Raw genomic sequence first — 26,393 nt, 5'->3', positions numbered from 1 at the left:
CATTAAGGTGGGGGCTGCACATCTCCCTCCCACGGCACAAGCAGGATCCCTTGAGAAGCACAATTCACAAGGACACGTGGCCACAGGGAGGAGGAATGGCTGTAGTCACCTTTGCATAACTGACCAGTTTCTACGCACATTACACACCCTTCTCCATCCTCCATCCAGGGAATCAAAGAATCACAGAAGTGTAGAGTTGGAAGGGACCCTGAGGGTCATTTAGTCCAGCCCCCTGTAAGGCAGAGATCATTTGCACAATGTGGGGCTCAAACCCACGACCCTGAGATTAAAAGTCTCGTGGTCCACCAACTATCTGAGCTATCATCAAGAGATGTTGTCAGAGATCAAGGACATATCCCAGCCAGGCAAAAAACACCCAGGGTGCAAAGGAGGGCCAGGGAGGGGAGGTGGGGGCCCGGGGGGGGGGTTCACAGGGCCACAGACAGTTCAACCCTTGGGAGGTTGTGGACACTCTTGCATTGGGGGGGTTTTAAGCAGAGCTTGGATGGCCCTCTGTCATGGATGCTTGAGCTGATGCATTTCAGGGGGTTGGTCTGGATGACCCTAGGGGGTCCCATCCAACCCTTTTAATATCTGTTTGGGAGCCGCCCAGAGTGGCAGGGTATAAATAATAAATAAATTATTATTATCATCATCATCATCATCATCATCATACAATTCTATGATTCTATTAAAGCCCTTGTTTTCTCTTTGCAGCTGCATATTTCCTGCTTCTATGAACAAGCAGCAGAAACTGGTTCTTCTGCACTTCCTCCCTTTTTCAAACTAGCCTTGGTGGGTGACAAGAGGATGTGCAAATAATAAATGGGGGGATGGAAGAAGCACGTGTGGGGCAGAGAGAGAGGAAGGGGGAGGGGGTGCTAGTTGCAAACAAGATTTTTTTTTAAAAAAGATATGACCATAAAGAGCAGTTGTTGCCAACAGGCTAGGACAGAGGCCCCCAACCCACCCCAGTGCTCTGTTGAGCCCCCAACCCCCCATACTACGCACCCAGAGACCCTCCCCCAGGGCTGACACTTCTGAAACAAACCTGTGGCCCCCCCTGAAGCACAGTGTTTCACATGCCTGCTGAGCATCTTTTCTGTGTTGTGTGAAATCTGTGCCTGTGCCCCCTCCCCAAGCCAGAAGCAAACTCTCTCCAGGCACCTGCCAAGGCCACCATGGGGGGGGGGTGGAGCTGTGCTAAACCTGAACCTTAACTTTGCTTCTCCAGGAGGCCCACTGCCCCATCTGCTGCTGGGGAACGGGCATGCTCATGTCATGGGGGGAGGGGGGAGGTCCTAACAGGGCTTGTCTTCCATCTTACAGTGATGCCCACCATCAAACGTTTTGCTGTTTAAATTCTTTTCTAATAAATATTCCTGTTGTTGGGGGGGGGTTGCCCCTCCAGCAGATATCATGCACATGCAGCCCACTACCAAAGTCAGCACAATCACTTTTGTGACTTTTGTGATTTGTCCCCACAAAACACTTCTTCACGGTTTCTTCCTATCTATTCAAAGGTCCTTTGCTGTACGATACCAAATGTAAGAATTCACTGATCAATGTATCTATGTACTGGCTCACTGGGAAAACTTCAGTAATTCATATAGACATAACAAAATAAAAAAATTCCTTCCAGTAGCACCTTAAAGACCAACTAAGTTAGTTCTTGGTATGAGCTTTCGTGTGCATGCACACTTCTTCATATAGACATGTGAGCTCAGCTACTCAGCAGCCCCTCTGCCTGAGGGATAATCCCTGGCATCCTGATACCTGAGTGCCAGAAATAACAAACCCAGATGAAGACAAAAGGGTGTAATGAACTTGGCTGGGAAACAGGGAAATGTAAAGATCTCTTTTGTTACACTTGATGGGTGTTTGGTGGAGGGCAAGGGGAACCATGGGGCAGGTTCCAGGATGCTCAGATTACTGCCACCAGACCTCCCGTTTCATGATGTAACCATGATGTATTAGTGATGTAGTTTGGGGAGGGGTTAACATGGGGATTAGCAGCTGATAAAAGTTTGGGTTCTCTTTTGTTGGGGGGGGGGCTTCCATCTTGTTCCACCTGGTGTCAGGTGGGAGTCCTGTCACAACAGTCTTCAATCAAGACCAAGCCTACTGGCTGCTGTTTTGCTCTGCTATTCCTGGCTGGTGTCCTTGTTTTTTGTCCAAGGGAGCCTCAGATTTCTCCATTAACACTGTTGTGTTTTAAATACACATGTATTAAAAACATTTTAAATATGTTTTAATAAATTAAAAATATATATCTGAAGGAAGCATTTGCCCCCTTTCCTGTGCTATAGTGCATCTTCCTAGTTCAAAGAATATGAAAAGGCAAGGACCAATGTCTGCAGATCCAGCTCCTCCTCTTGCTCAGCAAACCTCCCCATAAGTGGCGCTGGAGTCTGGGGCTGCCGCAGTTGCACAACCGTGGGGGAAACTGGGGTTTGCTCAGCCAGAAAGTCCCTCGAATAACACAGATGTCAGCAGCATAAGGAAACTCTCAAGGAGAAAGCAGCAGCCAGCCAATGGGAACAGCCATTTCAGAGGTCTGCAGCTCCGAAAAGGACGACCTCAGAGGCCAGAGCTATGAGCTTCTCAGGCAAGAAAAAGGAAACCGGAGCAAGGCAAGAGACAGATAAAGCTGCAAGGTACATTCCACAGCCTAGAGAGCTAAAGGGAAAAATGTGTAGGAAGCTAGAGGAAGGAAACCCCCCTGACAGGTTTTGCACTGGGCTCCTTCAGGAGGAAGTTGGGGATATAAATTGAATAAAATAAATCACAATATATAAAATAAATCTGAATAAAATATAAAACCTGGAAGAAGTCAGTCCATCCTGGGTTTTCCTTAGTGCATCAACAAATCAACCTTTTATACAACCTGAGATGCCACTGACTGGGACTCCAGTCTCCAGCTCTCCTCATCCTTACCCACGGCCATCCTGGCTCTTGGGATATACAGCCCCATAATATCTGGAGGGCCCCGACAGGTCCACACCCCTTCTTCAAACCAAGCACATGGCAACACTGCTGGTGCCCCCAAAGTCAGAGGCTCTGGCAGAGCTTGGCTCCGATACCCCCCACCCCATCCTGCCCTCCTTGGGCTGCAAGGGAGAGGGCCTTTGCCTCCTCTTGGCCAGCTCACCAGCTGCCTGCTGCCCCCCCCCACCGCCTGCACTCCAGATACTCAGCTGCTGTCATGAGGAGTGGTGGGGTGGGTGGAGGGATGCCTTGTTACAGAGGAGCAGGATTCTGTTCCACGAAGCTAAGCTGGCATCGCCTGAGGCACCTCAAGGCAGCTGAGCACCCGAAAGGATCCCAGGAGGACCCAAATTGCAATGGGGTTCTTCCAAGGCTAAAGAGACCCAACCTGGCGACAGCCAGAGGGTATGACTGATGGACCCTGGCAGATCTGCTCTGCAAATCTCCTGGCCTGGCCCATAAAATGGGGCTGGGTCTTTGGCTCATCTACTGCTGCACTGCCTCCTGCGAGGGAAAGAAGCTGCTAGGGGGCTTGCAGTGGAACTCACTCTCTCCTCCATGGCGGATTCTGTGGACTCAGCCTGGAGCTTTCTGCATGCCAAGTACTGTCTCCATCTAGTGAGCCTATTCCTAGCCAAGGTTTCTGCAATGGACAGCCCTGTGGAATGGAGAAGGGCAGGAAGCAGGAGCTCATCAGCTGCAGGCTGCTTCTCCTTCAAGGAGGAGAAGGGCTCCACTCAGCAGACTGCTGGGGCTTATGCAAGTGTGAGGCTTCCTTGTCCTGTCCTGGGACTTTGGCCTCTGCCAACATGCCTCTGTGTCCCCCAACATGCCAAGGAAAGGATTCTTTTCCTCTTGATCCAGTCCCTTCTTCTTGAGCACACAGTGCGGGCAGAGAGAGGGGAATGGCCTAAGACAGGAAGTGGGAAGTTGGACTGACCCTTCCTTAGTGTGGCAGCCCTTCCAGATAGGGAGGCATGTGGGGCTAGAAGGGACCTGCTGTTATAGGAACAGCCTGGCCTCCCACCTTCCAAGTCAGACCAGAGGTCCACCTGGCGTAGGTCCGTCTACAGTGGATTTCAGGCAGGACTCTCTCTTCCAGCCCTACCTGGAGCTGCCACTGGGATTAAACCTGGGACCTTGAACCCTGAGCCATGCCCTTCACAAATGAGCTGCCATTACCAACAGAGGTGGTCCCCTTCCAACGAACTGCAGAGCTGCTGAGAAGACCTCTGGCTGACTGATTCTTGGCCAGTTGGACTTGAGATGCTCATTCCCCACCCTAGTCAAGGACTCCAGCCCACCCCCATAGGCACCCCACCCCCTCCAGATCTGTCTTTCTCAGGAGCCATGGACAAGCACAGGGCGCATCAAGCTGGGCCAGGTGCCAGGGGGAGAGGCTGTTTGTACTGCCACCACTTTGGCTGCTCCTGCGCCAAGTGCGCTTGCCAGGTCCCTCCCCAACCCCTTGCTCACCTGGAGGAAGCAGGTGCCAGGAGGGACGTTCTCCTTCAGGGAGACATTGTAGAAGTTGCTTTCGAAGAGGGGCTCATTGTCGTTGACATCCTGCAAGGTCACGTGAACCACAGCAGTAGAAGAGAGGGGAGGCTTGCCCCTATCCGTGGCCACCACAGTCAGCTGGGGCTGAGCATCAACCTCATAATCCAGAGAAGAGGCCGTCGTGACGATGCCTGTGGCAGGATCGATGGCAAACCAGTGGGAATGGGTGTGGTGGGTGTGCAGGATGCTGTAGCGAACCTCCCCATTGGGGCCCTGGTCTTTGTCGCGAGCCGTCACCTGCAGCACGAAGCTGCCTGGGTAAACCACCTCGGGGACGCTCTGCTCATACTCCTGGGTGTCAAATAGGGGCGGGTTGTCATTGACGTCTGTCACCTGGAGCACAAATGCTGACTCAGCCCGCAGCGGGGGCGTTCCTGCATCCGTGGCTGTCACCCGCAACTCGTAGGAGTCCCGTTCCTCCCTGTCCAGCATTTGGTCCACGCAGATCAAGTAGATGATGTTGTCTTTGGTGGTGAGGGCGAACTTGCCCTCGCCACCCTCCAGGGAGACGTTGACATTGGCGTACTCTCCATAGTCGGGGTCTGAGACGGAGATGCGGGCCACAAACTGCCCGGGCTGGGCACCTTCTGAGATGCGAGGAGAGCCATCCTCACTGAGGAAGATGATGGTCATCGTGGGCTGGTTGTCGTTGTAGTCTCGCACCTGGATGGTGACAAAGGCTGTGGAGACTTCGGGGTGCACCGCCCTGTCTCGCGCCTGCACCACAAGCTCATGCACCTTCCGCAACTCATAGTCCAAGCCCTTGTTGAGCTTGATGACGCCCGTGGTGGCATCGATTGTGAAGTACTGCTCTGGGTCGCTCTGCCGGCGGTTGATCTCGTACACCACGGCGCCATTGTCCCCTTCGTCAGCGTCCAGGGCAAAGACCCGCATGATGCTGCTGCCAGGCTGGAGGTTCTCTGGGATGAGGGTGTGGTAGCGACTCTGGTTGAAGGCTGGCGCGTTGTCGTTGACATCCTGGACAGACACATCCAAGGTCATCTGGGAGCTCCGGGGGGGAGATCCACCGTCATAGGCCTCCAGAAAGAGGGTGTAGCCGGACCGCGTCTCCCGGTCCAAGACGCTGCTCACCACCAGCTCCGGCTGGAGGACCCCATTGGGCCCACGGCGCATCTCCAGGCGGAAGGCCTGCCCCACGTTTCCCCCTTTGATGGCGTACCCCTGCGTGTTGAGCAAGCCACTGTCGGCGTCAAAGGCTGGCTCTAGGGGGAAGCGGCTGCCCAGGGGGGTGTGCTCTGGGATCTGGAGGGAGCTGCGCTGCCTGGGGAAGGTGGGCGCGTGGTCATTGATGTCGTTGACCTGGACATTGACCTCCACCGTGGCACCTTCAGGGGTGACAGCAATGAAGCTGTAGTGGTCTCGGCTCTCGTGGTCCAGCACCCTGGCAGCCTTGATGATGCCAGTATTCTCATCAATTTCTAGGTCTGTAGCCACACCGCTGCCCTCCTGGGCAGAGATGAAGTACATGTAAGTCGTGGTGCCAGGGGGCAGGCCTGCACTGATGTCCCCAATGATGGTGCCAGCCGGCTGCTCCTCATCGATCTGCAGGTCTAGGGTGCCCAGGACGGCTGAACCCTGCCCAAGGGCAGCCAGCACCCCCAGCAGCAGCAGCAGAATGACCCAAGCCATGTCTAGCTGCTCCCTGAAGCCTTTCTGAAGGAAGCTGGTGAGGGTTGGGAGGCCCTCCAAAGGCCGGCCTCTGTCTGCTGAGCAAGCGCCTTAATCCTGCAAGGAATGCACAAGAGAAAGCAAGTCGAAGGGGAAGAAGAACAGGCTAGGAGACAGTGAGAGAAACATGTCAATTACGGGACCCCCACCAATTACTGTCTTTGTGGCCAAAGGGGGGAAATCAGACCCCAGGGCAGGGAGATAATGGTGGGTGCTGCAGGAAAGGTGAAAGCGGATGTTCCTGACACCCCTGACAGACCCCCAATAATCGTTTCCAGCACCGTCAAATGCCCAGGACCCCTTCCCCTCTGGCAAGACAGGCTGGTAGGGGTGGGTCTTGCTGGCTAGAACAGGGGCTGAGGAGTGGGCAGACAAGAGGACAGGGGTTGGGGGACAGGTGTCAGGGCTCCAGGTCAGGCCCTGCCTGCCTGGCTGGTCGCAGCAGACCCAGGGCTGAGAAGCTCCCCCTCCCTCCCTGCTCTTCCCAAGGGGGCTTCAGGGGAGCAGGAGCTCCTCAGCCGCTCTTTCCCTAGTAAAAGAAAGCGGGACGGTGGCGCTCCTCGTGCCCCCAGCTCTTCCTGCCCCGGGCACAGCCGTCGCAGGAACGACGCCCCGGTCAGGAGGGCCCCTGGGGCCACCCCACCTGCCTGCCATCGGAGACCGGGACAGACAAAGGCGGCGCGCGGGCGGGCGGGCGGGAGGAGGAGGAGAAGCGGGGAAGAAAGGGAAGAAGGGAAGAAAGAAGAAGAAGAAAGCGCGAGCTGGCCACGGCCCGCCTTTGTCTCCGCCGCTGCCGTCGCGGCTGCTCCCCGCCCCGCTCGCTCGCTCGCTCGCTGCCTGGCTGGCTCCCCCCGCCTGCCTTTGTCTCTCCGGCTCCTTGGCTCCGGCTCCTCCGGCTCCTTGGCTGCAGCCCCACCGCTCGCTCCGCCTCGCTGTAGCGGCTCCTCACTGCAGGGTGGGGTGGGGCTTGGGGGGCCGGGCTGGCTCCAGTCCCGCGGGCGGCGCGGGTGCTCCGAGCGGGAGCGGGTCAGCCCTTCCTCCGAGCCCCGCAGGCACGGCCAGGATTCGGGCTCCGCCGGGAAGCAGTGATAGGCTGAGCTCATACTTGGCCGCGCTTGAAAGCGTCGCCGCCGCCGCCGCCGCCGCCGCTCGTCGGGGCCCCGCGATGGCACTCGGGGAGCCCCGGGATTGACGGTGGGGCCCCGCGCCGCCCGCGCCCTGCTCCAGGGATAGCCGGCCAGCAAAGCCGTCTTCCACCTGGGCTGACGCCCCGTCCACTCCCGAGCGGCGGCGGTGTCGGACCCCGGCCGGCCCGCGGTGGAGGAGCGACCCCGCCCCCTCGGAAAGGTCTCCCCAGCGGGGCAAGGGGGGGCTGCGGCTGCAGGGAAAGGCTGCGACTCTGCTCCCACGCCCAGAAGCCCTTGGGCAGCGCGCGCCCCAGACCCAGCGAGGACGGGGGGGGGGTGCCCGGGCTACGTGCCCGAGGCGAGGAGTAGCGGGAAGGCAAGCAGGGCGAGCCGGCTGGTGGGGGGGTGTCCCTCGACCTCTGACACGTGTGAATCTCGCCCCGCGCGCACACCTGGAGGGGCCGCCCCATAGCCCTCGGGGGTCCCGTCGTGTCCTTGGCTTTGGGGGCTCAGGCCAGCCCGCTCCGAGCACCAGGAAGCGCGGAGTCGCCCCAGCGCCGCAGCTGCTTCCAATTTGCCCAGCGCCGAGCGCGGGGGGAGCCGGGCGGGCGAGGCGGGTCCAGTCCCGGCCTGTGAAACGTGAGCCCGACGCCCCCCTTCCCCTCGCGGAGCCCCCGACTCGGCTGCCGCCCCCTCCCTCGCCGCGCAAACCCGGGAGGGGCTGCTCTGGCCCTTTCGCCGCTCTTTGGGGTGCTGGGCACGCGGGGCGGGGCTGGCCAGGTGTGGGGGGGGGCAGGTTTCGCCATTTCGCGGCCCGGTCCCGGCGAGGTCCCGCCCATCTCCTCCCCCGCCCGCGCTCCTACTCTGCTCGCGGGACAAAGCGGGGAGGGGGCGCATCGCGACGGCGCCTCCGGGCGCTCCGGCCACCTACGTGCATCCTCTCTCCTGGCCATCCGCCTGGCGCTTCGGCCGCGGGTGGGGGGCTGGCCTGCCTCGGACCGGCAGAGACCCCCGCGCCAGGCGCCGAAGGAGGAGAAGTGGGAGGCGAGGGCGACGACGGCTCCGCGCTCGGCTGGGCTGGAGGATGGAGCGAGCCGAGGCTTCGCTGAAACCCGAGCCGCGCCGTCTGGCCCGCCCGCCCGCTCCTGCCCGGCCCCGCTTGCGCCGCGGCCCTGCGCGCCCCCCTCTCCGCGCGCGCCCCCAAAGGAGCGAGCCTGGGCGGGGGCTGCGCCTGCTCCGGAGCCGCGACGCGCTCGGCCGAAAGGAAGACCCTCCGCGTGGGGAGAAGGAAGGCGGCGCTCGGCACATGCTCAGAGGCTTCTTTCTGCGCCGGATCGTGGCAGCCTCGGTTTTGTGCGGCGGCTGGCGGGGGTTGAGCTCCCCAGCCTCCGCTCAGTTACAAACCGTAGTGCAACAATCGTGACCTTTTCACTGATGAATGAATGGGATCGACAATGCCTGAAACGGCTCGTCATGCAAGCAAGGATTCAGAGGGGGGATCCGCTCCCCTCCCCCTCTGGATCTCTCTTGTTCTGTCTTGTAGGTCACCTTCTCGCCGCCACCACGATTTTTGCTGGACGAGATTAAGTTTGTTCACAGACTTTGTTTTCCGGCTGCAAGGCGGCTTACAAAAGGTGAGCCCCGTCCCAGCAGTCAGGCGCCTTCTGCGCCACAGAGATGCCTCGCTGGAGAGAGAGCGTGGGTCACACGCCCCATTCTTCCTTCCCCTTCGGTCCTAGGGCTGTTCCTTCTCTCCCTTCGTCCTGCGAGGCTGCCGGGCTGTGGGCTCCCCGTCCACTTGCAGGTCTTTGCAAGGAGGCTGAGGAAGCAGCCGAGAGGCTTTCAGCTCCCACCCCCGTTCAGCCTTGCAGGCCTGGGCAGGGACCACACCGGGAAGCACCAGCCCTCACTTGCAAACAGCCTGCTGAGAGGCACCTGAGCCTCTTCTTCAGCATCGCCATCCATGCTGGCATCCACCCACCAGCTCAGTCTCACCCTCAGCAGAGACGGGGCCTGCTCTTCTGCAGCCTCTGCTCCTGCAACCTTCTTGCTCAAGAGGCAGAGGAAGGGCAGCACCCCTGGTTCTGCTGCACGGGGTGCTGAGCCTGGGGTGCCACGGGGCATCTCAGCTATGGCGTAGTGAATTGAGCAGCACCGAAGGCGAGGGGCGGGGATGTTCCCCACAGGCCACCACTGAAATTTGAAAGGCTAAAATCTGCCCTGTTGGGGTGAGCAGCAATGTGGACCCATTTCCTGATAACACCGGGTTATTCCAGGCAGTACCAAGAAAGGAAGGATTTATTCTGTGTATTCATTATTACATTCATATTTAACATTTCCTGGAAGGCGCTCAAGTTGCACACATGGTTCCCCTCCTCCCCATTTTAGCCTCACAACAACCCTATGAGGTAGGTTTGGCTGAGAGACAGTGACTGGCCCCGAAGGCACCCAGGGAGCTCCATGGCTGAAGAGGCAGCTGAGTCCTGGTCTCTGAGGTCGTAGCCCAGCCCAGCATGCTGGCTCTCCCAAAGAATCTCTCCAGACTTTGTGAAGGGGCCTTCAGCACAAGAGGGGACCCTCTTCAGACCATCACAAGGCCACCAATAGCTGGGAAGGGCCAGTGGGTTTCCCCCGAGTCAGTGTCTGGAAGGGGAAATAGATGCAACACATCCTAATGTCACCAGTTTCTGTGTTAATCTGTTCAAGCAGAGATAGCCATCCTCTGACACATTCACTTCCCTGGATTCATGAAACGTTCTCCTCTCTACACATGCATTGTAAAGAGTGGGATTGGAGGGAAAGGAAATGCAGAGAAGGGCAGGCGGTAATAGGTGCATAGTTAACTGGTTTTTCACAAAACAGTTGCTGATAACACAGACATGCTGGCATTGGTGAGCCAAGCAACACACGTGGGTGGAAGCAGCGCCACAACAAGCACAGCGGCTTGTCTGTTGGGATGCAAAGGGCAGCTTAATAATAATAATAATAATAATAATAATAATAATAATAATAATAACAACAACAACAAAATAAAAAAATTCCTTCCAGTAGCACCTTAAAGACCAACTAAGTTAGTTCTAGGTATGAGCTTTCGTGTGCATGCACACTTCTTCAGATACACACTAGGTATGAGCTTTTGTGTGCATGCACACGAAAGCTCATACCTAGAACTAACTTAGTTGGTCTTTAAGGTGCTACTGGAAGGAATTTTTTTATTTTGTTTTGACTATGGCAGACCAACACGGCTACCTATCTGTAATAATAATAATAATAATTAATAATAATACCACCTTTATTGTCAATGTACAAACACTCAATCTCATTGCACTCTGTGTACTTGTCACACAACACACCAACCCCGAAAGTCAGTTGCACTATATTATTTTCCATTCAGCAGCCTAACAGCCCACGGATAGAAACTGATTTTTAGCCTGTTGGTACTACTGATTATACTTCTATGTCTCCTGCCCGAGGGTAGAAGATTAAAGAGGTGCTGGCTGGGGTGTGAATTGTCCCTGAGGATTTTTCTCACTCTCCTAAGGCAACGATCCCTTGCGATGTCATCTAGTGAGCTCAGGGGACAGCCCATGATATCATGCGCTGTCTTCACCACCCTCTGTAAAGACTTTCTTCCTGAGGACCAGGCTGACAGGGCAAGACCCAAAGGAGGTGCGTTTTGACAAGAGCATGGAAGGCCACACACAAACACACCCTTCCTGCTGGAAGACAGTCTGCCTAGGTCAGGATGCTTCTGGGCAAAGGCCTGGCTAGCAACATGGAGGCTTCACTTTAGAAAAAACAGGTGTGGAAGAGTCCATCCATGAGGCACCGAAAGTGTCTAACCAAGTGCACCCTTCTGTTCTGTCTGCACATGGAGCTTTCCTTGGGTTCGACCCCCATGTCCACTGGGGACAGAGTCAGGGGAACTGGTGAAGCTCTTTGGGAACTATTTTTGGCTCAGATAGGTGGATCCTCCAGCAACAAGAATATAGATAGATAATTGGCATACTGTACTTGGACTTTTGAGAAGCTTTCAACAAAGTCCCTCAGCAAAGACTCCTGAGTCAGCTTAGCAGTCAAGGAAGAAGAGGAGAGGATCTCTTGAGGATCAGGAATTGGGAGACAATAGAGGAGTGTGCCATTGGGAGTGAAGTCAAAATGTTAGAAGATTACAGTGCCTGCTGTGGCTCTTGAAGTTGATGCAGGAGAGACATGTTTTGTTGCAGCTGGGGCAAATCTATAGTGTGTACACATTTGGAATACACTGTTCAGTTCTGGTCACCTCACCTCAAAAAGGATATTGTAGAATTGAAAAATGGTTCAGAAAAGGGCTTTCAGAATGATCCAGGGGATGGAGTGATTTAGCTATGAGGAAATGGGCTTTGGGGACTTTTTGGTTTAGAGAAAAGGCATGTAAGAGGTTGCATGATAATTTTATAAAATTATGCATCTCCTGGAGAAAGTGGACCCCATTTTTCTCCCTTTCTCCTAACGCTAGAACTCCTGGGCATCCAATGAAACAGCACGTTGGAAGATTCGGGACAGATAAAGTACTTCTTCACACAGCACCTACGGAACTCTCTCCCACAGGAGGCACTGATGGCCCCCAACTTGGATGACTTTAGTAGAGGCTTAGACCAATTCATGGAGGATAAGGCCACCAGTGGCTCTGCTTTGCCTGAATGGTTGGTTGGAGGCAGCATGCTTTGTAAGAGGAGCTGCTGGCAATCACAGGAAGAGAGAGGGGCTGCTGCGCTTGTGGGCTTCCCAGGCGGGGCATCCGGTTGGCTGCTGTGAGAATAGAATGCTGGACTAGGGGGCCCAATAGGGCTTTTCTTATGCTCTTACCCTCTGACTATTAATCCTGCCCCAGACTGGAGAAAAATAATGCCTCCTTCCTCTTATTCCTTCCGACTCAGACTCCACTTGGGATTTAGAATAGGCTTATCCATGGCTACTGCCTCTCATCCCACCTGTCAAGTCTGACCTCAGCTGTGCACTGCACACAGTCTTGGGGAGACCCAAGAGGGTTACTGGGTTGTCATTTTTATCTTGATTATATATTTTGTGGTTTTATATTTTGATTTTATTCTGTGAACCACCCCGAAACCTCCAGGTATAGGGCAGTATATAAATTAAATAAATAAATGATGATTATGATGATTCTGGCAAGTTCCCCACTGAGCTGAGTCCTGCAGGTGGCTGCTGCTGCCCACTTTACACAACTGGCAACAGGTAGAGTATGTTGTTGGCAGATGGAGAGGGTGTGTGCAAGGGGAGAGTGAGCTGCCTGAGCCCAGGCCACTGCAGCAGCTACTGGGAGCTGAGAAAACACCACAAACAAGGTTGAGAGGATTTTGTAGAGAGATTTGGAGGAGTCCACAAGATCAGAAGCACTTGGTATGCCCCACAGGCCTCCGCTGGCTCCAGACCATTTCTGCTGGGGGCGACTCATTCGCTGTGTTGACATAATATATGGTCTCTTTGCCTCTTTGCATGATGTTTTGATTAAAATATTAGTGCTGGGCTATCTTGGTGTAGCACATTATTGGGCAGTCACCCAATAGTCAGGGCAAACCAGCCGACACTTCCCAATGAATAGGGAGTTTGTGAAGGTCCCAAGAGGGTCCTCTTTTGTGCTGAATGTCAGGGAGATAAACAATGTGTGTGAACATTTTTAATGAAACCAGGCAGCTTTGTTCAGAGTAGGGGGCTGGTGGGTGAGCTGTGATTGTCAGTCTCCATGGCTACAAAGTTAAATCTAAAAACTGGTGGGGGGCACTTGTGAGATAGTTCCCCCCCCCAAAAAAAATGTGAGGTGCTGCTATTCTTGAAAAACCCATCCTCTGGCTGGATTCTGGGCTTAGGTTTCAGCTGAGCTGGCCTTTAGAGAATTAATTGCAAGCAGCCCTGTCCGTAAATCTTTAGAGTATTTTTCTTTATTAACACTCTGGGGTTTTGAATGTGAAATAAAATGTAATGTTTGTTGAAAGGGGACTTTGTTTTTAAACCAAAATGCAGCTGCCTTGAAAGCAGAGCTCTCTGCTGCCTGTTTCCAAAATGGAGTTCAGTCTGAGATCATCACCCCTTCTACCGCTTCCCACATTGCCTATGTTTCCTTGAGTGCAGATTTCTGGAGTCACTTGTCCACAAGTGACAAGAAGTGTCTGGCTGCACCAACAGCAGAAGACTCCCACCAGCTGTCCTGCAAACTGTGTTGCAGGCACAGCTCAGAGCAGTCGGCTGCCCGGCTCTCTTGGCGAAGGTGGCAGAGCCCCAGAGCTGCCCTTTCAAAGGTCCATGCAGGAGGGCAGCATGAGCAGGGACCACTTGGTGGGCAGGAACTAATGCCTCCTTAGGGAGGCACGTATCCCTCCTTCGCCTGCCAGTTCTCCATGGCAAATGCCCCACCCCTGCCTCTTTTTGGTGAGGAAAATTCTCTGTTGATGTTTTCTTCTGAAAACCACAAAATACATAGAAACAAAACAGCAAAGGCAAACCTAAGTCAGAAAGTCCATCCCTGCCCCCAGCCAGCCTGCCAAACTGAATGTAGACCCAGTGGAGGGACTGGTGAAGTTTCATTTGCAGAGAATTGGTGGGTGGAGATTAGGGTCTAGCCTCCCCCCCCCACCACCTGTAAGTATGGGTTTCCTGCTTCCTCATCTCCATGTTATGTGAACAAAATAAGACTTGGAAACACATCTGCTGTGCTCCTCCCTCTCCTACCCCACCAGCCTGGAGTTTTTGGAGTGCAGAAAAGGAGCAGAGAATTTTCAGCGAAGTTCCTGACATTTGTAGCAACCCTGGAAAGGGCTTTGGAGCTCTGCGTCATGGAGTCCAAATGAAAGCAGATGCTCAAAACCTAAAATAGATGACTATACACAAAACAGATGTCGGGCCAAACCAGTATCTTCATTACCAAACACGATACAACACAGACTCTAAATGTAAAAATAGTTTGAGGAGACCCTGTGACACACCTTCACTCAGTTCTAGCATCACTCCTTCCTCAATCCAGAGAAACCAAACTGAAAGGTCACCCCCCCCCCCATTTCAGCTGTAAAGTGGAGCAAGAGCAAAGCTCTTTTCCACGAGACCCATCAGAGGAAGCCAAACGCCAGGAGTCTGACACACATCTGCAGCTGACACTTCAGTGTGCTGGGGATACAGTCTGGACACTTCATGCAATGTGTGCGGCAGAAACAATGTTTCATTTTTCATAATGTACACTGCCTTGATATAGAATCATAGAACTGTAGTGTTAGAAGTAACCCCAGGGGTCATCTAGTCCACCCCCCTGCAATGCACAGCTAAGAAACCCCTGACAGATGGCCATCTGACCTCTGTTTAAAAACCTCTATGATTCTATGAAATTGTTGCTGTTATTCCAATAGCTCATTTATAAAAGTATTTCTGTATTGCCATATAATAAAATATTAGGTTCCAGGAGGTGTGCCGTTTTCCAGTTGCAAAGATTCACAATGTGTCAGAGAAGTTGCCCAATGGGACAGCTCAGTCAGTAGAGCATGAGTCATGGGTTTGAGCCCCTCCTTGGGCAAAAAGATTCCTGCATTGCAGGGGTTGGACTAGATCATCCTTGTGGTCCCTTCAAACTGTTTCATTCTATGCTTCTTAAGAAGCCCACTCACCACAACCCCTTCCTTCGGATTCATGTGGGTACAAAGGATACGGCCAGACAGCCCTTGAGGTAATGAAAGGGACTAGGAAGCTCTGGGCAGGAAGCTGAAGGGCTTGGGGCACAGGTGGTCTGTTCATCACTCCTTCCTGCTGAAGGTCATGACCCAGGAGGAGGGGAAAATACAGGAAGCAAACCACTGGCTGTGCGTGGTGTCGTCAGGAAAGAATCATAGAATCCTAGAGTTGGAAGAGACCACAAGGGCCATCGAGTCCAACCCCCTGCCAAGCAGGAAACACCATCAGAGCACTCCTGACATATGGTTGTCAAGTCTCTGCTTAAAGACCTCCAAAGAAGGAGACTCCACCCCACTCCTTGGCAGCAAATTCCACTGTCAAACAGCTCTTACTGTTAGGAAGTTCTTCCTAATGTTTAGGTGGAATCTTCTTTCTTGTAGTTTGGATCCATTGCTCCGTGTCCGCTTCTCTGGAGCAGCAGAAAACAACCTTTCTCCCTCCTCCATGTGACATCCTTTTACAGTATATATTTGAACATGGCTATCATATCACCCCTTAACCTCCTGTTCTCCAGGCTAAACATGCCCAGCTCCCTTAGCCGTTCCTCATAAGGCATCGTTTCCAGGCCTTTCACCATTTTGGTTGCCCGCCTCTGGACACGTTCCAGTTTGTCAGTGTCCTTCTTGAACTGTGGTGCCCAGAACTGGACACAGTACTCCAGGTGAGGTCTGACCAGAGCAGAATACAGTGGCACTATTACTTCAGTGATCTAGATGCTATACTCCTATTGATGCAGCCCAGAATTGCATTGGCTTTTTTAGCTGCCGCGTCACACTGTTGGCTCATGTCAAGTTTGTGGTCAACCAAGACTCCTAGATCCTTTTCACATGTACTGCTCTCAAGCCAGGTGTCACCCATCTTGTATTTGTGCCTCTCATTTTTTTTGCCCAAGTGCAATACTTTACATTTCTCCCTGTTAAAATTCATCTTGTTTGTTTGGGCCCAGTTCTCTAATCTGTCAAGGTCGTTTTGAAGTGTGATCCTGTCCTCTGGGGTGTTAGCCACCCCTCCCAGTTTGGTGTCATCTGCAAATTTGATCAGGATGCCCTTGAGTCCATCATCCAAGTTGTTGATAAAGATGTTGAATAAGACCAGGCCCAAGACAGAACCCTGTGGCACCCCACTAGTCACTCTTCTCCAGGATGAAGAGGAACCATTGATGAGCACCCTTTGGGTTCGGTCAGTCAGCCAGTTACAAATCCACTGAGTGGTAGCATAGTCAAGACCGCATTTTACCAGCTTCTTTACATGAATATCATGGGGCACCTTGTCAAATGCCTTGCTGAAATCAAGGTAGGCTACATCCACTGCGTTCCCTTCATCTGTCAAAAAACGAGATCAGGTTAGTCTGACATGACTTATTTTTCAGAAATTCATGCTGACTATTGGTGATCACAGTATTCCTTTCTAGGTGCTCACAGACTGTTTGCTTAATGATCTGCTCCAGAATCTTCCCTGGTATTGATGTCAGACTGACTGGGCGGTAATTATTTGGGTCCTCTCTTTTCCCCTTTTTGAAAATAGGGACAACATTTGCCCTCCTCCAGTCTGCCGGGACTTCGCCTGTTCTCCAGGAATTCTCAAAGATGACTGCCAGTGGTTCTGAGATCACATCTGCCAGTTCTTTTAATACTCTTGGATGCAGTTCATCTGGCCCTGGAGACTTGAATACATCTAAACTAGCCAAGTATTCTTGTACTATCTCCTTAGTTATTCTGGGCTGTGTTTTCTCTGCTGAATCATTTGCTCCAAATTCTTCAGGTTGGGCATTGTTTTCTTTATCGGAGAAGACTGAGGCAAAGAAGGCATTGAGGAGTTCAGCCCTTTCTGTGTCCCCTGTTTACATTTCACCATCTTCTCCTCTGAGTGACCCCACCGTTTCTTTGTTCTTCCTTTTGCTACGAACATACCCATAAAAGCCTTTTTTGTTGCTTTTAACCTCTCTAGCAAGCCTGAGTTCACTCTGTGCTATAGCTTTTCTGACTTTGTGTCTACACGTGCTGGCTATTTGTTTGAATTCCTCTTTGGCGGTTTCCCCCCTTTTCCATTTTTTGTACACATCCTTTTTTAATCTTAACTCAGTTAAAAGTTCTTTAGACAGCCACCCTGGCTTCTTTAGGCACCTTCCATGTTTCCATCTCATTGGTATTGCCTGAAGTTGTGCTTTTACTATCTCCCTCTTAACAAACTCCCAGCCATCATGAACTCCCTTTCCTTTTAGTATTACTGTCCATGGGATCTCACCCAGCACTTCCCTAAGTTTTATGAAGTCGGCTTTCTTAAAGTCAAGAAATTGAGTCCTAGTAATAATAATAATAATAATTTATTATTTGTACCCCGCCCATCTGGCTGGGTTTCCCCAGCCACTCTGGGCGGCTTCCAACAGAGATAAAAAATACACTAAAATGTCACATATTAAAAACTTCCCTGAACAGGGCTGCCTTCAGATGTCTTCTGAATGTCAGGTAGTTGTCCATCGCCTTGACATCCGATGGGAGGGCATTCCACAGGGCGGGCGCCACCACCGAGAAGGCCCTCTGCCTGGTTCCCTGCAACTTGGCCTCTCGCAGTGAGGGAACCGCCAGAAGGCCCTCGGAGCTGGACCTCAGTGTCCGGGCAGAACGATGGGGGAGGAGACGCTCCTTCAGATATACTGGACCGAGGCCATTTAGGGCTTTAAAGGTCAGCACCAACACTTTGAATTGTGCTCGGAAACGTACTGGGAGCCAATGTAGGTCTTTCAAGACCGGTGTTATATGGTCTCGGCGGCCGCTCCCAGTCACCAGTCTAGCTGCCGCATTCTGTATTAGTTGTAGTTTCCGGGTCACCTTCAAAGGTAGCCCCACGTAGAGCGCATTGCAGTAGTCCAAGCGGGAGATAACCAGAGCATGTACCACTCTGGCGAGACAGTCTGCAGGCAGATAGGGTCTCAGCCTACGTACCAGATGGAGCTGGTAAACAGCTGCCCTGGATACAGATTTGACCTGTGCCTCCATGGACAGCTGTGAGTCCAAAATGACTCCCAGGCTGCGCACCTGGTCCTTCAGGGGCACAGTTACCGCATTCAGGACCAGGGAATCCTCCACACCTGCCCGCCTCCTGTCCCCCAAAAACAGTACTTCTGTCTTGTCAGGATTCAACCTCAATCTGTTAGCCGCCATCCATCCTCCAACCGCCTCCAGACACTCACACAGGACCTTTACCGCCTTCACTGGTTCTGATTTAAAAGAGAGGTAGAGCTGGGTATCATCTGCATACTGATGAACACCCAGCCCAAACCTCCTGATGATCGCTCCCAGCGGCTGCATGTAGATGTTGAAAAGCATGGGGGAGAGGACAGAACCCTGAGGCACCCCACAAGTGAGCGGCCAGGGGTCTGAACACTCATCCCCCACCACCACTTTCTGAACACGGCCCAGGAGGAAGGAGCGGAACCACTGTATGACAGTGCCCCCAGCTCCCAGCCCCTCAAGACGGTCCAGAAGGATGTCATGGTCGATGGTATCAAACGCCGCTGAGAGATCCAGCAGAACTAGGAAACAGCTCTCACCTTTGTCCCTAGCCCGCCGGAGATCATCAACCAGTGCAACCAAGGCAGTTTCAGTCCCATGATGAGGCCTGAATCCCGACTGGAAGGGATCCAAATGGTCCGCTTCTTCCAGGCGTGCCTGGAGTTGTTCAGCAACCACTCGCTCAATCACCTTGCCCAAGAATGGGAGGTTTGAGACTGGGCGATAATTGGCCATCGTGGCCGCATCTAAAGATGGTTTTTTAAGAAGCGGTTTAATAACCGCCTCTTTCAGCGGGTCTGGGAAGGCTCCCTCACGGAGGGAAGCATTCACCACCCCACGAAGCCCATCGCCCAGTCCTTCCCGGCTAGCTTTTATAAGCCAGGATGGGCAAGGATCCAGGAGACAGGTGGTTGGCTTCACTCGTCCAAGCAGCCTGTCCACATCCTCGGAGGTAACAGATTGAAATTGATCCCACACAACTTGACCAGACAGGACTCTAGCACTCTCCCGCCCCGGCCCTGCTCCCACGGTGGAGTCTACTTCTTCCCGAATCTGAGCGATTTTATCTGCAAAAAAATTTGCAAAATCATTGCAGGAGAACATGTGGCCCGTAGTATGCTTGGCTGCTCCTTTCCGCTGTATAGTAAACTTCAGAAGAGCATGATCACTCGCGCCTAATGATCCTTCCACTTCTACCCCACTAACCAGGTCATCAACATTGCTTAGGACCAGATCTAAAATGGCTGTTCCTCTTGTTGCTTCTCCCACTTTCTGGACAACGAAGTTGTCTGCAAGGCCAGTGAGGAATCTGTTTGACCTTATGCTCTTGGCTGAGTTTGACATCCAACAAATATCCGGGTAATTGAAGTCCCCCTATCTCCCTTCCTTTTGCATGCTTGGCCATCTGTTCCAGGAAGGCATCATCTATGTCCTCTGTTTGGCTTGGGGATCTATAGTAAACTCCCACAATGAGGTCCCTGTTATTCTTCTCTCCCTTAATTTTGACCCAAATGCTCTCACTTTTGCTTTGAGGTTCTAAATCTTGGATCTCTTCACAGGTATACACATCTCTGACATATAACGCCACTCCTCCTACTTTCTTGTCTGGTCTGTTTCTCTGAAATAGATTGTATCCCTCCATTATTACATTCCAATTGTGGGTGTCAGAGCTGCCCGAAGTCCCAGCTCACAGAGGACCAACGCCAAGTCGTTGTTATATACAAAAGTCTTTATTGAAGTTCAGTCTCTATTTCAAAACCGTGGCGCGCAGCTCTACGTCTTAAACCCTAGACCGCCGAAGCTCCGTCTGAATCTCCTCCCCTCTGACACCAGTTTAAGACTCTAGACCTGCTCCACCTCTTCCTCTGCTCTCTCCTCCTCTGGGTCCTCCTGTCCGCTGGGGCATTCCCCTTTCTGGACTCTTCTGACGCTGAGTCCCCTGACTCCTCCCCCTGCCTCCGGCGGGCTTTAGGACCTGGTTCCCAATCCGGGTTCTCTGCTGTCCCGCGCGCCTGTACATTTGAACTTGGCTCTCGCGCCAACCCAGTGACCTTCCTCCTGACCGTTACACTGCTTCTGTCACTACTTCCCTCTTCCGGGAGGCTAGCTGGACCTGACCTCCCCTCCGTTCCCTGACTCTCCGATGGAGGCGTGGTCAGCCCTGACTCATCTTCTCTCCCTGCTGGGGGAGACGCTGGCCCCGAGATCTGGGACTCTTCCCCCCCACTACGCTCTGGTGGGGAAGCTGGTCCTGATCTCCAACTGCTGCTCTGGGAGTCCCCGCTGGCCCCTTGCTTCTGGAGTGTCCCCTTTTGGACCCCCCTTGCCCTGGCCACCGGCGCCCCCTTCTGTGAATCTTCTGATTCGCTGGAGAGGCTCATGGAATCTCTCGGGCCACTGTCATCTTCTCCTACGCTGCCCTCAGATTCTTCCCCTTCGCTCTCCATTTCCTCTCTTCCCTGTGCCTCTGCTCCTGAGCCCCTGACAGTGGGACTTATCCCACCAGGTTTTAGTGATGCCTATTATGTCATATTTAGTTTGCTGTACCAAGAGCTCAAGCTCATCTTGTTTATTTCCCATGCTTTGCGCATTAGCGTACAGACATTGAAGTCCATTAATCATCCCCCCGTGCCTCTTATTTAAGGATTTTTTCCTCCCACCACTAGGTCTGCGTGCTGTTTGCTCCATTTGGTCTATGACATTTGGATGATCATCTTCATCAATTGATAGACTCCTACCTTCAGGAGCACTGTCTCCCTCCCACACATTAGTCAGTTTAAAGCCCTCCTGATGAGGTTTCTGAGATTTTTGGCAATATCATTCCTCCCAACCGTTGTGAGGTGCAGCCCATCGCTTGCCAGAAGTCCATCTTCAAGAAACTGCAGTCCGTGATCTAAGAATCCAAACCGTTCCTGTTTACACCATTTGTGAAGCCAGCTGTTCACTTCCACTATTTTTCTCTCTCTCCCTGGGCCACGTCGTTCAACTGGGAGGACAGATGAGATGACAATTTGTGCATTTAATTGCTTCAATTTCCTGCCCAGAGCCTCGTAGTCTCTTTTGATCTTCTGGAGGCTATTGCTTGCAGTGTCATTGGTTCCCACATGAACCAAGAGGAAGGGGTATTTGTCAGTGGGTTTATGATTCCTTGCAGTCGTTCAGTTACATCTTGGATCTTAGCCCCGGGGAGACAGCACACTTCCTGAGACATCTTGTCAGGCCCACAGATCACTGCTTCTGTTCCCCTCAGTAGGGAATCCCCTATCACCACTACACGCCTCCTCTTAGGTTTGGTCGGGGTTCTTCCGTGAGCTGTCCGTTCCAAGGTCGCCTGCACATTCCCTGAGGACTGACTTTGCTGCTCGTCTTCATATACCTGATCGACTGTAATGAGGGAGAGATCCTCAAATGGAGTCTGCTCTTCGTCTTCCATGCTAGGGGAGAGGACCTCAAAGCGATTGTGTATTTCTAAACAATCAGAGCGAACCCTGGGCCTCCTACTTCTTTGAGTCACGTTTCTCCATATATCTGGCTCCTATGTTGGTGGACTAGACTCCTTCTCAGGGGAGTCCCCTGTCTCCTCCTTGGTGGAGACAGTGTGCTCTGTTGCTTCCAAGAAGAGCTCCAGCTCTCTAATTCTTTGGAGTGTAGCTACACGTTCCTCCAGTTGCTGGACTTTGTCTTCTAAGAGGGCAATCAACATGCAATTGCTGCAGGTAAAGCTGCCTGCAACCTTTGGCAAGATGGCAAACATTGCGCAGGAACCGCAGGTGACTGCAGCTGTTCCCTCACCCTCCATCTTGAGAACGTGTCGTTGGGGGTGGCTACAGCAGTCCTCCATCATAAGAAGCGTGAAGACAGGACAAATAACTCCCCCCCCAAAAAAACGTAGGTCTCCCCCAACAAACGTTTGAGACTAGCTCCCCTAAATCTAAAAGATGGATCAAACTGCGCGCTCTGATAAGCTCCTCCCACAGCTAATCACCTGCCTCAACAGAAACCCTGCCCCCTCTGACCTTTGCACAGGGAGAGCAGCTAATCAGCCACAAAGAAACACACACACAAGAAAACCTTTTTTGCTCCTTTGGATTCTTGGGCCATGGTTACTTCTTTGAGGAAGGACTTTGACTAAACATCAGGAAGACCTTTCTGATGGTATGAACTGCTCAATAGTAGAGCGGACTCCCTTGGAAGGTGGTGGACTCTCCTTGGTTGGAGTTTTTTAAGCAGAGATTGGATGGCCAGCCATCAGGGGCTCTTTAAATGCAGTGCTTGACATTCCTTGGGGTGCCAGGCGCATTTTGCTACTGGCATGGGTCCAGTTGTGGCTATGTGGAGATTTCTGGGTACCGAGTAGACAACTGACATCTCCACCAAGCCAGCTGACGCATGTGCAGCAAAAGCTGTGTGTCTTGTGCTTCTGTGCAGCTGCGCAAATTATGGAACCCTTGCTGGGCATCTTAGTCCTCCATCATCACTTCAAGGAAAGTAACTGCAGAGATATTCGGCTGTGCTGCAGTCTTTCCACAGCCACTCAGATGGAACTCACAGACCACAGTTTAAAAACCCCTGCCCTAGTCCATAGTTAAATACCTTTTCCATTTCCACTGTGTGTGTTTCTTCTTCTGGGACAAGTGAATTGTTGTAAGAAGAAGCTACAATCAAGCAATGTAGTGGAGATCATAAAACCACAGAATCGTAGCATCAGAAAGGAACTCAAATGTCATCTAATCCAACCCTCTGACGAATAGACATTCTGTTGTGGCGACCGTAACCTAGATTTAAGGTGCTATTTTGCTATTTAGTGCCTAGCTTATATATGCAGGGGGTTGGACTAGATGACCCTTAGGGTTCCTTCCAACTCTACTATTGTATGATTCTACCTTCTGGGGTTGTACAATCTGGCTAAAAGGATACCAAGTGAGCCGTGTGTGTGTGTGTGTGTGTGTGTGTGTGTGTGTGTTTTCCTGGCAGAGGAAGGACTTGAGAAAGCCCCCTGGCCTGAGCTGCCCTCCTTTAAAGCAGGAGAAAGCTTCATCTCTAACACAGGAAATGTATATACTGAGCTACTGGAATAGCAACAACAACTTCATAGGATCATAGAATTGTAGAGCTGGAAGGGACCCAAGGGCCAACTAGTCTTGCAGGAATCTCTTGCAGTGAAGGAATCATAGTTAAAGCATCCACAAGTCACACTGCACCCACTTTTTCTGCAGGTCCATAATATGCTTCTCCTCCTCCAGTGCAGAGGAAGTGTCCAGTTCTGGACACCCCAGTGTAAGAGGGATATTGACAAGCTGGAAGGTGTGCAAAGGAGGGTGATGAAGAAGGACCTGAAAGCCAAGCCTCATGAGGAAGGCTTGAGGGAGCTGGGCATTGTCAGCCGGTAAAATGTGTTTCCTGCTTGGCAGGGGGTTGGACTCGAGGGCCCTTGTGGTCTCTTCCAACTGCCAGCCTGCCATGAAAGGGACTCGATCCTGTCCGGTCACCACTTGCAAACAGCCCTTAGCATCTTCTGGTTTCGGTTGGTGCCAACCACGTGGCGACCCGGCCGTGGGCTTTCGCGTGGGCCTCCTCCTCTCCTCCCCACGCCCCGCGTGAGAGATGCGCCGGGTCTCCGGCCTCCGAGAGGACCAGAGGGAGGGAGGAGGAGGAGGAGGAAGCCGTCCGCGCCCTTTCCTGCCTCTCCGTCTCGCCGCTCCTGGAGCCTCCTCGCCCAGAGGAAGCCCGAGGGGGCGGCGGGCTTCCGATCGCCTCCGGAAAGGGAGGGCGGCGGCGCCGGCGGGCGAGCCGGGCATCTTGCTTGGCTCCCTCTCGGGGCGCGCGCGGCCGTGAGAGTGGCGAGGCGGAGGCGCGCGCGGGAGGCTGCTTCTCGCTTGCTTAGGCGGCGGGGCCGCGCTCTCCTCCTATGGCGCGCCGAGGTCGCGCCGGGCCGGGAAAGCGCCGCTGCCCCCGAGGGCGAAGGAAACGGGCCTCCCGCCCCGAGCCCGGCCCGCCTCTCGGCAGCAGCGCTAGCCGACGCCGCCTCCGGCCGCCAAGAGAGACTCCGCGGCCCGTCGCAAGGCGAGGGGCCTCGGTGCCTCTTCAAGGCCGAAGAAGAGGCTGCCGCCGAAGGGGGGCCGAGGAGCCGCCAGGAGGACGCGAGGGAAACGGGAGCCGCCGCTGCCGCGCTCCCATCCCAACCCGCGGAATGACGGAGCAAGCTAGAGAATGAGACTCTCAAGCTCAGCGTCTTGGCTTCGAGCTCCACTCTGGGCAACAGATTCCTGCCTCGCCGCGGGTTGGACTAGATGACCCTCGTGGTCCCTTTAACTCTACAATTCTATAAACAAATTCTGCGTGCCTGTTCACCCTAGGACATGAAGGTGCCAAAACTGCGCCAACAGCTAGTAGCCAGGAGGACCATGCTCGCTCTACCTGCAGCGTCTGACGCATTATGCCTCTGAAGAGCAGTGGCTGGGAATCACCCGAGGGCAGAGCACTGTTGCAGTCATGTTCGGCGTGCCAGCTTCCCATCGGGCATCAGGGTGGGCACTGTGAGAACAGGCTGCCACACTAAATGGGCCACTGGCCCAATCCCGCCGGCTCACCTCATGCTCTTATGCACGCACACACATTTCTTTATATATCACTATTCATTAAAGGTATCACAGGGGTTTAAAACAGTTGAGCATAAAACCAAATAATGCAAACCGTGTAAAAAGTTAAAATCAGAAATCAGCTGTTGTGGAAGGATGTATTTTTAACTGCCTGCATAAGCCTAGCTGAAGAGTTTCCAGCAGGCGCTGAAAAGTTGAAACAGAAGGTGCCTGCCGCATCTTTGTTGGCAGAGAGTTCCGCAGAACTGGGCCAATGGCAATGAAGGCCATCTTACGTGGTGATGTAAAATGAGCCTCACCAAATTTGGAGGTGGCCAACAACACTCCTGCAGATGATCTGGGATACAGGGGGTTTAGTCCCCAAGGTTTCCTGGGCCTAAGCAGTTCAGGGCTTTGTAAATACAGGAAGAACCTTGAACATGGCTCCATAGTGAGTGTGCCCACTTACAAGTGCAGCTGTTTGATCAGTGGTGGCACATGTTCTTGAGCAGAAGCTCCCGTAATCAGTCTGGCTGCTGCATTCTGCACTGGCCAGAGCTTCCGAACCAGACCCAAGGGCAGCTCCACGTAGAGCACATTGCAGTAATCCACCCTTGAGGTTACCGACACATGATCTGCAGCAGTCCGGCTCTCCCTGTCCAGGAACAGCCAGAGCTGGTCAAAGGCTTCTCTAGTGACCAAGTGCCTGCAAGGGACACACTTGCTCCTTCCGAGGGAGGGCCACCCCATCCAGAACTGGTAACCTGCCTGCCTCTGGAACATGGGAACCACCTGCCCCAAGGGCCTGTCTTCAGAGGCCCTCACCCAGTCCACCACTGCATCCAGAGCTTTCATTGCCTCTCCTGGTTCAGATCCCATGGAGAAGAAGGGCAGCAGACCTGTAATTCCTTGCCTCAAAATACCACATGGCTGCTCCCAGCGGCTTCATAAAGATCAGGGCGGTCCAACTTCTTCACCCAGTGGGCTGCAAGAGCACTTTGACACGGGATCCGAGTGCTGCACGCTGCCTTGAATGTGAGAGGGGAGAGCAAGGCCAAAATCGGGCACACAGCACTCCTCGTCAGGCTTTCCCATTCCCCAAGCCCAGTGCCTCGCTGACCTGGTTTTGGGAAGGCAGCACGAGGGCTGATGGGTGCAGTGTCAAATGTTGCTGAGGGCTGCCCAAAAAGGCCTTGAGGGCCGCATGTTCAACCACCCTCGGGTAGGTCCTCATTAGCATTAGGGAGATGATATGTTGGTTGTTGGGTGGCATGCATCTGTCTCAGGAGACCGCGCAGGAGTGTGCCTTCAGGGTGAAGTCAAACCGTTGGAGTTACAGCGCCTGCTGTGGCTGCAAAGACGGACACAGGAGAGGCCTGTTTTGTTGCATCTGGGGCAGATGAAGGTGCCCGCCCGGTTGTGCCGCTGCAGAAGCACCAGGGCGGTGCTTCTCTCTGCGCTTCTCCTCCGGGCAGTGCTGGGGAGGCAGGCCCTCACTGTCAGTCTCCAGGCACTGCGGGAGAGGAGAGCGCCCTGCAGAAACCCACAGCCCAGCTGCCAGGGGGCTGAGCAGATCCAAAGGGAACCCGCAACGCTGCGCCTGCCCTCCCTCCCGCCGCCGTCCCGCCAGGCCCCGTTGGACTACAACTCCCATCATCCCTGAGCCCTGGCCTTGCTAGCGAGGGGTGATGGGAGTTGTAGTTCAACAGCGTCTGGGGACCCGCAAG

At 53.4% G+C, this 26,393-nt stretch overlaps 1 protein-coding gene across 3 annotated transcripts in view; it reads right to left on the bottom strand.

Annotated features, from left to right (window-relative positions):
- The window catches only part of DCHS1 (dachsous cadherin-related 1), a 41,477-nt gene extending 32,996 nt beyond the window's left edge, over window positions 1-8,481 (bottom strand). Inside the window, exons 1-2 of one of the 3 annotated variants that reach the window (XM_081859976.1) lie at window positions 8,296-8,481; window positions 4,465-6,294 (exon numbers count right to left, since the gene is read on the bottom strand). In XM_081859976.1, the coding sequence (XP_081716102.1) occupies window positions 4,465-6,198 (1,734 nt within the window). In that variant the 5' untranslated portion in view covers window positions 6,199-6,294; window positions 8,296-8,481. Of the gene's footprint in view, window positions 1-4,464; window positions 6,295-7,342; window positions 7,454-7,816; window positions 8,004-8,295 lie in introns of those variants that run through there. The other 2 variants (XM_081859975.1, XM_081859977.1) reach the window with 2 other exon arrangements.
- Window positions 8,482-26,393: the final 17,912 nt, after the last annotated feature.

This window comes from Podarcis erhardii (genome assembly GCF_964252035.2).
Source record: "Podarcis erhardii genome assembly, chromosome: 4".
In the NCBI taxonomy this organism is placed as follows: Eukaryota; Metazoa; Chordata; class Lepidosauria; order Squamata; family Lacertidae; genus Podarcis; species Podarcis erhardii.
This window is presented reverse-complemented; position numbering and strand designations above follow the sequence as displayed.